Source organism: Alexandromys fortis, unplaced genomic scaffold (assembly GCF_014885135.2).
Source record: "Alexandromys fortis isolate MF-2015 unplaced genomic scaffold, M_Fortis_MF-2015_v1.1 scaffold_330, whole genome shotgun sequence".
NCBI lineage: Eukaryota > Metazoa > Chordata > Mammalia > Rodentia > Cricetidae > Alexandromys > Alexandromys fortis.
In genome coordinates this window covers 778,601-791,197 of record NW_026068204.1, presented here as the reverse complement: position 1 = coordinate 791,197, position 12,597 = coordinate 778,601, and the positions used below count along the sequence as shown (strand labels likewise).

Genomic DNA, 12,597 nt, shown 5'->3' with positions numbered 1-12,597 from the left:
GGGGGAAGCGGGGGCCGGGAGAGGTGGGGGTGAAGGCGGGGAGAGACCGAGCCCGGCCCACGCGCTGGGAAAGGCTGGAGCAGTGGAGTGAGCTAGCAGATACCCCACCTGCTCCAGGTGCCGCTGTCCCCGCAGGTGCCCGTCCCAGGCCCGCTGGAGCAGCCTATGGCATGTGGGGTAAGTGGAAGCCGAGGCGCCTAGTCTCTGGTCCGACGGTTCCTCTGAAGGCAGACCTAGGCTAGGCAGGCCAGACCCCTTCCATCTACTGCCCCAAACTCCCTGGACGCTGCTTGCTTGAAGAGCTCTTGAGCCCCAGGCGGCGTTGGAAGCACGACCTGATTGTAGCCGGCAGAAGGCACAAGGATTGTGCAGTTGGCTGGGGACAGTGTGTCCTGGGAATGAACCCAAGGACACCTTTGTCCAGCCCTAGAGAGCCAGCCAGGGCAGGCTACTCCTCGGGCCAGGATCTAGCCAAAGACGTTTCTGGCATGGAGAGACTTCGCTAGCTTGCATTTCACCTGTGGGTGGTTGGGCATGACTGGCCCCAGGGTGCAAGTGTGCGGTCAGTCCCTGCTCTTCTTTGCCAGGCTTATCCTGCTTGCCATATTCCTGATGCTTCTGTGTGGGGTCACGGCCAGCTGTGTACGGTTCTGCTGTCTGAGGAAGCAGCCGCACACCCAGACACACATGCCACCAGCATGGCAGCCCTGTGACCTGACAGCCATCCCTGTGGACAGTGACAGCCCTGCACACAGCACTGTAACCTGTGAGTGTCTGGGGACCCACCAGCCACCGTGGGGGTGGTGGACACTGGGGTGAATGCCGAGCCATCTCCACAAACCCACTCTTGTTTCCTGCAGCCTACAGTTCCGTGCAGTACCCACTGGGCATGCGGTTGCCCCTGTCCTTTGGAGAGCCGGACCCTGACTCCATGGTCCCTCCCACCTACAGCTTGTATGCTTCCGAGCTGCCGCCCTCCTACGAAGAGGTTGTGAAGATGACAAAGGCCAGAGAGGAAGCAGCGGCTCCCTCTGGGAAACGTAACTCTCTGCCTGAGGCCTTGGGGCTAGAGACTACTCCAGGGCACCAAGAGCCAGGCCCCAGTGCCCAGCAGCCCTAGCTGTGCCCCTTTGAAAAGGGTAGGATCCTGGCACTTAGAACCAAGGACCCCCACCTGTGCCATCCTTCCCCCGGGAAGACCAGCCATCCAGCACATTGCTGCAGACTCATTGCTATGCAATGCCCGGCCAGCCAGCCTGCCCTGGATTGGCCCCTCCTCCTTACCCCTGCCACCCATGGGGGCCCAGCAGACCCTCAGCCCGGAGGAGCCTGAACCTTGAGAGCTCAAGCGACTGGCAAATCAGTCCTTTGAAAGAGAGAATAAAGTTTACGTGAACATGGTCTCTGCCTTTGTGGAAACTGCTCTAGCGCCCCCAGGGTGTAGACAGAGAGGGCTGGTGGGGTTCAGAGCCCAGATCTGGACAGTGGGAAAGGCCAAGATCAGAGCGAAGTGATCTGAACTGTGTGTCCAGGACTGTCCACATATCCTTCTTCAGGCCCAACTCCTTCCAGTCGGGACAGTGAGAAACAGTAGAGCCTGGCTGGAAGATTTCATCCGTGCAGAGCTGTAGGCAGGGAGGGCGGCAGTGGGCAGCTGATTCCCTGGGCAGGCCTCCCGCAGACAAGCAACTATGTTACTGGACCAACCTGACGGACTCTCCTGCCATCTGCTATAAACCTGGGGGTTGATGGGCAGGTTAGCAGCCTTCCCTGGCCCAGATGTTTGTTTCCCAGGCTGGCCCATTGCTCACCTTCACAGACAGTGGTCCCACCCCCATCCTGGTCAATCTCCTTGACTTGACCTTCATTTTACTGCAGGTCCTTAACACCCGTTCATGAGCACGTACCTGCCAGGGTCTCACGCTCACCCACCATCTGCTAATGTCTTTATGAACTGCACCACCAACCCGTAGGCCTAAGGCCCTCTTCATGTATGTCCTTGCCCTCCTCGTCAAAGCTGCCCTTAGCTTGCCCTTAGCTGCAGGCTTCCACAGAGTAAATCCCCGTCGGCATCAGGGAGCCATTGCAGTTAAAGAACCCTTCGTCTGCAAAGAATTTTACTGGTCCAGGAACGGAGTTAGAGCCAGGCTAGGCTCACTCCTACCCTTTTCCCTCTAGCTGCTTCTCCCTGCCCACTCACGTGCACAGGTGGCCAAGGCTGCTCCCACACCCGACACACCCTGCCAGCCGGGACTTACTGCCTCTGCCCCACCTCACTCTTCTTGGTGAAGCTGATTCCCAGCAGGCTCTCACTCCCCAAGCTTCAGCTGTCCGTTGCCCTTCTCCTCTAACATCAAACAGATACCCTGTGTTCCTTAATCTGCTCAGCTGAGCCGGGCAGTGGCTGAGCCGCACGCCTTTAATTCCAACACTCAGGAAGCAGAACTAGGTGGATCTCTGTGAGCTCGAACTACAAGAGCTAGTTCTAGGACAGACAAGCGCTCAGTCTGTACATTCTATAAGGACACCTACAGGTTCCCCATGAGCTCCCCGTTGCCTTCCTGTCCAGGGGAGGGTAGGAAGTAATTACTATCTACTTGGCTACCCTTTGGGGAACATAATTTAAAGGAGGCCCTGATTTAAAAGGAGAAGGCATTCAAGAGCAAGCAGTTGTGTGATGAGCTTCATGGTGAGTGAAATTCTGACAGAGGCAAAACATAAGTAAGCAGGAGGTGGGGGCAGTCATGAGGGCCAGATGAAGGCAATCGGTGGGCACACAAGAGCCAGGGAGGGCACAGGCCAGCCTTGTGAGGTAGCACAGGGACTAAGTCTATGTGACAGACCCTGGGGCCAAAGCAGGAAGGAGACAGCAGATGAGACACCCAATGAGGTCATGGTCAAGGTTCAAAAAAAAAAATTCAAAATTGCCAGGCAGTGGTGGCACACACCTTTAACCCCAGCACTCGGGAGGCAGAGGCAGGTGGATCTCTGTGAGTTTGAGGCCAGCCTGGGCTACAGAGCTAGTTCCAGGACAGGCTCCAAAGCTGTCTCGAAAAACAAACCCTGTCTCGAAAAACAAAACAGAACAAAAATTCAAAGTTAACAAAGCACCACGTAAGGCCCAAACTCCCTGTTTTATAATATTTTCCATCCGTACGTGGCTTATGTTTCCATATTACTTTATTCTCTCTTTAAAGACTTTATTATTCTAAAAATACTTAATTTTTTCTATGACTGTCTATATCCATTTTCTTTTCTTTTCCTTTAGTGTCTAAGCACATTTTAGTGTCTAAGATACTCTGCCTGTTTAAAGGTTTTTGTCCTGTCTGAATCTGTCTTTACCAAGCAACTGCAGTGTTCTCTGATAGCATGACACAATCTTAACCCGCTGTGCCAGCAACCAGACATGGCACCGGTGCACGGTGCTGGCAGTAGGCAGCGCTGGTAGCCACATCCATGTGTGGCCAAGCACCAGCCTGCCTGAGAGACTGCAGGGCTAGGAAGCTACATCCAGCTCCTTGTCAAGAACTTTTCTTAGCTTTCTCAGACCCTATGTTTGGACATCAGACACCACATGTAGCAAGTCTTTCTCTGTACCATCAGTTCCCAAATAATGCCATGGAGACTTATTATTAATTATGAAAGCTCAGCCTTTGCTTAGGCTTGTCCCACTAGCTCTTATAACTTGAATGAACTCATTTATTTTCATCTGTGGTCAGCTGCGTGGTTTGTTACCTCATTTCTCCACAACGTTCATGCTGCTTTCTCCACGCCTGGCTGGTGACCCCGCCTTTCTTCCTCTCCAAGTCCTCTCTGTCCCCAGAAGTCCCTCTCTGTCCCCAGAAGTCCCGCCTCTATTAAACCAATCATAGTGCCACATCTTCACACAGTGTGAAGGGATATTCTGCAACACCGTCCCTAGGACACCCCTTATCAACAAAACTCCTCCTTTCAGAGCTCATAAAGGGAGGGAGGCTCCAGACAGTCACCCGGGTCTCTTGAATTGTGGCTCTCTTTGTAGTGTGTCTGACCCACGTGGTTTCTTTCTCATTCATTAGTTTGCATATCACCCATTTATTGTGAAAGGGAGGCATGGCCATGATTTACGTGATGAAATATGTCAGAACTTTAGCGAAAAGGGCAGCTTCATGTCCAAGAATATCGCCAGCTCTAAACGAGAAATAACTCTTGTCATCTAGACCCACACTGGTGCCTCCGTGCTCTGGTGGGATTGGCTCTGACTTTCACACTATTTGGCAGAATGTCTCTACCCATTCCTTAGCATCTCACCCCACTACTGTTTCCCGGACGACATTTCTTGGGGATTTTTCTAGAAGCAGAGTACTACCTGGTTGGTTAGTTTCAGCTACACGCCTTTTAACCTCCATCAAAACTGTAGAAGAATCTTTCTCAGTGCGTGTCCTGCTGTGATTTTCTCTCTTTCTAGAGATGGGAGCCCTTCTAGTGAGCAGGGAGTGGTGGTTAGGGCTCTCCTTCTAGGCTTTTCCAAGTAGCCAGAAAAGTGAATGACCCCGACTTTGCTCTTGGATAATGTTTCTTACAACTTTCTGTTCTGTATTCTCTTCTGTAATTCTTTGGTTATAGAGCCAGGACCTGAACACCCCTGGCCCAGACAGTGACCTCAGGTAAGAGACATCCCCCAAAGACTGAGGGTGTTGTGGGCTTCTGTTTGGAGCTATGTGTTCATCCACAGGCTGTGGTGGCAGAATTCTTCATTCCCTTGCATCACCAAGCTCTCGCTGTGGGTCTGGACTGGGGAGATGTTGCAGTGTTGGCAAGTGAGTCTCTCTCATGCCTTTTACAGCCTTTGGACCAGCGGGGGATGTTTGGATTTCCCTTCTTTGAGTTTTGCTGCTGTGAAATTATCATTTGTCTGTGTTTTTGTAGATGTAACTGCCTTTCTTGGGTTGGAATTTTCCTTCTAGTAATTTCTGTAGCACTAGATTTATGGATAGATGTTGTTTAAATCTGGTTTTGTCATGAAATAGCTTGTTTTCTCTATCTACGGTGATTGAAAATTTTGTTGGGTATAGTAGTCAGGGATGGCATCCATGGTCCCTTAGTGTCTGTAAAATGTCTGTCCAGAATCTTCTGGCTTTTAGAGTCTCCATTGAGAAGTCTGGTGTAATTCTGATAGGTCTGCCTTTATACATTACTTGGCCTTTTTTTCCTTTGCAGCTCTTAAAATTCTTTATTCTGTGTGTTTAGTGTTTTCATTATTATGTGACAAGGGGATTTTTTTTTTGTCCAGCCTATTTGATGTTCTGCAAGCTTCTTGTACCTTTATGAACATGTCCTTCTTCAGTTTGGAAATGTTTTCTCCTATAATTTTTTAAAATATTTATTTATTATTTATACAATATTCTGTCTATGCGTATGTCTGCGGGACAGAAGAGGGCACCAGACCTCATTACAGATGATTGTGAGCCACCATGTGGTTGCCGGGAATTGAACTCCGGACCTTTGAAAGAGCAGGCAATGCTCTTAACCACTGAACCATCTCTCTGGCCCCCTCGCCTATAATTTTATTGAATATGTGTTCTATGCCTTTGAGCTGGAATCCTTCTACTATCCCTATTATTCTTAGCATTGGTCCTTTCATGGTGTCCCAGATTTTCTGGGTGTTTTGTGTTAGGAATTTATTGAATTTAACATTTTCTTTGCCTGATGAAGCTATTTCCTCTATCGTATTTTCAACGCCTGAGATTCTCTCTTCCATCTCTTGTATTTTGTTGGTAATGTTGGCATCTGTAGCTCCTGTTCACTTCCACAGATTTTCCACTGCCAGAATTCCCTCAATTTGTGTTTTCTTGTTTCTATTTCAGTTTTGAAATCTTGAACTGTTTCCTTCACCTCTTTTTATTTTTTTCCTTTGCTTCCTTTAAGGGAGTTATTTCTTCCAAATTTTTGCTTGTCTTTTCCTCGATTTCTTTAAGGAAAATTTTCATCCCCTCTTTAAGAGCCTCTATCATCTTCATAAACTAATTAAATTCATTTTCTTGTGTTTCAGTTGCATTGGTATGTTCAGGTCTTACTGTTGTAGGATCACTGGGTTCTGGTGGTGCCACATGGCTTTTGGTTGTTGAATGTATTCTTACAGTGGCGTTTACTCATCTTTTCTTCCAACTGGTGTGGCTTGGGCCTGTGCCTGTTCTTCCAACTACTGTGGTCAGCACCTGTGCCTATGTAGTCTGCTGGGGTTGAGAGGGAGGGTTGGCCAGGGGGAGGATTTTCAGGTGCATGGGGTTGGGAAGCAGAGTGGGTCTTGGAGAGACAGAGTTTAGTGTGTGGTAGGGGTGGGCACAGCCTGCAGGCAGGCTGGCATAATCCATATTTTTTTGTCTACCCTCTGCCAGGTGGCAGTACCTTCTTTCAGCATGGCAAATTCATCTTGCTTCTCTCCTCATGACTCTTTGACTGTCACTTACTTCCTAATGTCCTCTTTGTTTGGTTCTTTCACCTACCTTATCCTGTCTAGATATAGGCCAGTCAGCTTCTGTATTAAACCAATCGTGGTGGTATATATTCACACAGAAAAAAACTCTAAACAGGATACAATGTCTTTAATAATGTGCATAGGCTTAAGAAAAAAAGAAAAAGGATACAGACAATCATTAAAAAAGTTTAAAAATAGCAAAGTCTTTAAATATAGAAGTAAAGTAATTTAAAAAAGAATAAGCCATGTAAAGATGGAAAATACTATAACACAAGGAGTTTGGACCTTAAACGGTGCTTTGTTAATTGTGAAGTTTTTGAATGCTAATGGACAAACAACAGCTGCTGAGAGACATAGGATTATGGAAGGGACTGCTGAATTAAACCAACCTATATACATTAGGAATACCTTAACTTTAAAATGGAAGTCCAAAATGTTTTATTTTGGGGAGGAGTTATGCTTTTGTTTCCACGGGAATCAAAAGTCTGATGATTCCTTCCAGGTTAACAGAGAAAAGATTTGACCATGGGAGACCTCCTGAGTATCTTAGCTATAGACCTGGGAGAGGAAACTAAGTTAGAGAACAGGAAGGTGATGTGTAAGCTGATCCTTCTACATGGGAACAACTGCCACCATACACGGAGACATTTCTAGGCCACGCAGCATGCTGCATAGCAGATTTAGCTTTAACTAAGACAGAAAAGATTTATGTGCCACATGGTGCTTCCAAGAGTTGAGGTGGTAAGCATGGCTCCAACCCAGCAGTCCCAGAACTGGCAGTAAATGTACCTCTGTCATATTGAAAGGCCAAGAGAGGTGGAGCTAGCATCCAAGGCTGCGACAACCACATTGCTTACTATTTTTAAATGCTTCTTGTCAGAAAAGGATTACAGATGCACAATAGGACATATTCAGACATTAAAAACCTCTAAACAAGACACAACGTGTTTAAAAATGTAAGAAGGCTTGGGGAAAAAAAGAGTATAGACAGTTATAAAAAGAAGTCTTTAAAGAGACAGTTAAAGTAATATAAAAGAGTACAGACAATCATAGATTAAAGGAGTAAAGAAAAATAAGCCACACAAAGATGAAAAATACATAGAGAATCTGGACTATGTATATTATTGTGTTTTCTTTGAATTTTTTGACTGCAGAGAGACATTTGTTTCTGGGGGCTGCTAATCTAAACTAACATATTTTAAAGTTATCTTGACTTCAGAATTTGAGTCTAAGGATATGTTACTTTGGAAAAGAGGTTCTGCTTTTGTTTCCATAGAAGAACCTGTGGATTTCTTCCAGGCTAAGTGATGTGATGGAATTTAGGGTGGTTAAGGATGAAGCCCAGTCATCTCTAGAGTATCTAGGGTGGTTAAGGGTGAGCCAAGTTATCTCTAGAGTATCCAGGCTGGTTTAGTTCAGCGGTTCTTTCCACATTCCAGTGTCTCTCAGCATCTGCAGGTCTCTTTTCATTAGCATTCAAAAATTCAAAGTCGACCATTGTGAATCTTAGTTTAGGATGTGCCATATTTGTTTATGCTGTGGGAAGTGTGTTTAACGATGCAAAGACAGGCTGCATTCTTTTATGTTCTCTTGTTTAACTCTGTGAAGCTGTGTTACTTTGCCTGCCTAAAACACCTGATTGTTCTAATAAAGAGCTGATTGGCCAATAGCAAGGCAGGTGAGGGATAGGTGAGGCTGGCAGGCAGAGAGAATAGATAGGAGAAATCCAGAGAAGGGTGAGGAGCAAGAAAAGGAGGAGAGGAGGACGCCAGGGACCAGCCACCCAGCCACCTAGTCACACAGCCAGCCACCCAGCCTCCCAGCCACACAGCCTCCCAGCCACATAGTCACCCAGCCACCCAGCCACAAAGCCACCCAACCACACAGCCTCCCAGCCACATAGTCACCCAGCCACCCAGTCTAGTCACCCAGTCACCCAGCCACCCGGCCACATAGCCACCCAGCCACACAGCCATCCAGCCACCCAGCCAGCCACAGAGTAAGAAGGAAAGAAAGAAATATAGAATAAGAAAGGTAAAAAGCCCAGAGGCAAAACATAGTTAAAGAGAAATGGGATATGTTGAGCTAGAAAAGCTGGCTAGAAACAAGCCTGGCTAAGGCTGGGCATTCTTAAGTAAGAACAAGACTCCATGCATTTATTTAGGAGCTGGGTGTTGGGCCCTCAAAGAGCAAAAACCCAATTACAGTCAACAAAACACCACACAGGATCCAGATGCCCTGTGTATTTCCCATCCTTATGTGGATTTAAAAAGATATTATTTTACTCTCTCTTCAAGACTTTATTAATTTTAAACCATTTTTTTCTATGATGGTCTATACCCTTTTCTTTCTTCAGCATCTGAGCACATTTTTAGATATACTGTCAATTTTTAAAGAGCTTTTCTGTGTCTGGACCTGGCTTTACTAAGCATCTGCAGTGTTCTCTGATCATGTGAGACAAATCTTAAACTTGTCAGCAGCCACCAAACACCAGGCCTCCTGAGAGACTGCAGGGCTAGGAAGCCACATCCAGCTCCTTGTCCATACCTTTCTTAGCCCTCACACGTTGGGGGCCATTTACAACGAGTCTTTATCCTGCCAGCCAGCTCCCACAGAGACTTACTATCATGAAAGCTTGGCCGAAGCTTGGGCTTGTCCCACTCGCTCTTACAACTTAAATTAACTCATTCAGCTTTTTATTTCATTTTATTGTTTTATAACTTTAAGATTTCTTTATTTTTTTTAAATATTTATTTATTTATTATGTATACAATATTCTGTCTGTGTGTGTGCCTGAAGGCCAGAAGAGGGCGCCAGACCTCTTTACAGATGGTTGTGAGCCACCATGTGGTTGCTGGGAATTGAACTCAGGACCTTTGGAAGAGCAGGCAATGCTCTTAACCACTGAGCCATCTCTCCAGCCCCCAAGATTTCTTTATTTTATGTGAGTGCTCTATCTGCATGTATGACTTTATGTCAGAAGAGGGCATCAGATCCCACTATAGATAGAAAGTTGTGAGCCACCATGGTTGCTGAGAATTGAACTCAGGACCTCTGGAAGAGCAGCCAGTGCTCTTAACCGCTGAGCCATTTCTCCAGCCCCCCCCCATCCAGCTTTTTATTACACCAATCACAGCAATACATTTTCACTCAGTGTACAAATATCCCACAACAGACCGTTGCTCACAACTGTGAATAACAGACTCAGCTTTCTGCATCTTCTGACAGACCTTGGTTGGCTACAACCCTGATGCCCTGAAATCCTGGTGAATTCATGATTTACACTCAAACTTTCCATCCCTGGAGCTGAAGACCTTCGACCTCTGCCCCCGCCCCCGAGCAGTCATCAAGGCCATGGGAGCCTAGATAACCATCCAGGTAGCCAGTAAGTCTCAGTCACTTTAATTGACACAGAGACCATTTGGATTATAAGTTATCCTTCTCAGATCTCTGATGGTGTCCATGGGCTGACTGTAGCTTCACCAGTTTCACAGCAGCAGGGAAAGCAGCTCCTCCTGCCTGGCCAGTCCATCCCATACGTAAAATCAGACCTCAGTTGTTTCTAGAGCTACCAGGCCTCCAACTGAGAAAGGCAGACACAGTTTGCCTTGCTGGCAGACTTTGCACTAAAAGACACACTATTCCTTTATTTAAAGGAACTTGCTTTGCAATGGTTGTTCTCAATAACCGACCATTTGTGCCTCCTGGTAAATGACTGGATAAAGGAAAAGGTTTAAAGTTTCTGTCGCGAGGGTCTGTGAAAGTGCTTCAGGGCATATAGAGCAAGTTGTGAAGGCTTAAGAAGGTGATTTAAGGTATGTAAACAATAAAACCTGTTTCAGATTTCTTTTCTTCTTGCTACTTCAAAGGTTCAATTTTGACATTAATCAGTGGAGTTCTGATAAGCCCTATAAAGCCCTAACTACTATTATCATAAGTTCAAAATTTTAAATTTCCTTGATTGTCTTCTAAGTATGGACTTAAAAGTACTTCTCGGTCATGCTAAGAACATCTCTGAACATCCTTTGGAAAGGGTGTTCCTGCTTTGAACCGAAAGTCATCTTTTGGGTCCTCAAGCTTTTGTTATGACTCAAAGGCTTGAGTCTGCTGTGTAGTGTTAGGAGTGGCGGGGCTGCGTCCCCGGCACCCGGCTGCCCACATGGCTAGCTTATGCCCGAAATAATTACATGGAAACTGTATTCTTTTAAACACTGCCTGGCCCGTTATCTGTAGCCTCTTATTGACTAGTTCTTACATATTAATCTAACCCATTTCTAATAATCTGTGTAGCCCATGAGGTGGCTTACCAGAGAAGATCTTAACCTGCATCTGTCTGGAGTGGGAGAATCATGGCGACCCCCTGACTCAGCTTCTTTCTCCCAGCATCCTGTTCGGTTTTCTCTGCCTACCTAAGGGTTGGCCTATCAAATGGGCCTAGGCAGTTTCTTTATTAGTAAGAAATCACTCCCACATCACTGCTGCTTCTTCTACATTGTGAATTTCCGTGCAGATTACAAACAGTGGTGATGTTAATGTGTCTAAAACTTCTATCCCTTTCTGTGAACTGGAAAAATTCATGTAAGCTTCAGGGAGTCTTGAGATTTGGAACCATCTGTCACAGGTCAAACGAACTCCAGATAAGGGTTGTCAATCAACAGCCTAAGTTACCCTGCCTACTGCCTATTCTCCTGTGACCTTCACATTCTCAGCATGGCATACACACACACACATACACAATAATTGTTTAAAAAAGGTTTTTGAGACAGGGTTCCTCTGTGTAACAGCCTTGGCTGTCCTGCAACTTATTTTGTAGACCAGGCTGGCCTCAAACCCACAGAAATCCACCTGTCTCTGCCTCCTGAGTGCTGGGATTAAGAGCATGTGCCACCATGCCTGACTCAAGTATAAAAATTTTTTTAAAAGAGCTCTGGCAACTCAGCCACAAAAATAAACAACTCAATTTTAAAATGGGGCGAGGACCTGAATAGACGTCCCTCTGAAGAAGATTCAAAGATTCACAGGCAAAGACGATCTGACCACAAACAGGTAGACAGGTAGGGTAGAACTCAGTGGAGAGGGTGTCACTGGCAAGCACACAAAGCCCTGGGCTCCATTTGTAGCACAGAGAGGGGAAATGATGCATGTCTGGAAAGGAACACACATACACACGCACGCGCACACACGCACGCACACACACACAGGAATGGGGAGAAAGCAGAAGAAGCAAGGGCAGCGTGGTTTGGTGAGGACATCAGGGTTATCAGTACTAAAACCATACATTTCTCGGTAAAATAGTCAACTTGGCTCTTAGACAGCTCAGCGGCAGTAGGCCCACCTAGCATGCATGATACCCTAGGATCCACCGCCGGTTCAGCCTAATAATCTGCACTGAAACAAATAACCAGCAATTTGTCAACCTCCCTGAAGCCCCACACTTCCCACCCACCACAGGAGATGGTCTTCCTGGATCCAAAGAGAGCTGGGCAGAAGTGCCAGCCCCCAGAGCCTACCCATCAGAGAGAAAGCTGGGCTCTCAAATGGCCTCTGCTCCTCTGCAATCGTCTCTGCCCGGCCAGGCTGCGCCTCCGTTACCTGTCAGTGATGTAAAAGGCAGGGATGAATGGCGCAAAATTTATTACCAGATCTTATCTCCTATTTTTGTTTTTTATTTTTTTATTCTTGGCTTTTCAAGACAAAAAATAATGTGTAACCCTGGCTGTCCTGGAACTAGCTCTGTAAACCAGACTGGCCTCTCAGTGCTGAGATTAAAGGCATTTGCCACTACCACCGCCGACCCTTTTCATTCTTTAAAAAAAAATTATTTTTATTTTCTGTATATGTGTGTTTGCCTGAATGTACAAATTGCCCTGGAACTGGAGCTATAGACAGTTTGTGGACACCCTGTGGATCCTGGGAACCGAACTGGGTCCTCTAACAAGAGCAGCCAGTGTCCTTAACAAATGAGCCGTCTCTACAGTATTGAAAACAGCTTGGTATTGACATAAAAACAGAGAAGTCGACCAATGGAATCGAATAGAAGACCCTGACTTTAACCCACAAACCTATGAACACCTGATTTTCGATAAAGGAGCTAAAAGTATACAATGGAAAAAAGAGAGCATCTTCGACAAATTGTGCTG

General features: G+C 46.4%; 1 protein-coding gene across 2 annotated transcripts; it reads left to right on the top strand.

The window, feature by feature from the left end:
- Positions 1–33: 33 nt before the first annotated feature.
- On the top strand, positions 34–1,401 carry Tmem52 (transmembrane protein 52). Of its 2 annotated transcripts, XM_050130089.1 has the most exons (3): positions 34–177; positions 588–766; positions 861–1,401. In XM_050130089.1, the coding sequence occupies exons 2-3, from the start codon at positions 613–615 to the stop codon at positions 1,118–1,120; spliced, it is 414 nt and encodes a 137-aa protein (XP_049986046.1). In that variant the 5' UTR covers positions 34–177; positions 588–612; the 3' UTR covers positions 1,121–1,401. The 2 variants fall into 2 exon arrangements, with proteins under 2 accessions (XP_049986046.1, XP_049986045.1); XM_050130088.1 differs by lacking the exon at positions 34–177 and having other exon boundaries at positions 184–766.
- Positions 1,402–12,597: the final 11,196 nt, after the last annotated feature.

Coding starts and splice junctions, on each gene's coding strand:
- Tmem52 (XM_050130088.1), top strand. CDS start 535: ATGACTGGCCCCAGGGTGCAAGTGTGCGGTCAGTCCCTGCTCTTCTTT. Junction 767..860: donor TGCACACAGCACTGTAACCT/GTGAGTGTCTGG, acceptor TGTTTCCTGCAG/CCTACAGTTCCGTGCAGTAC.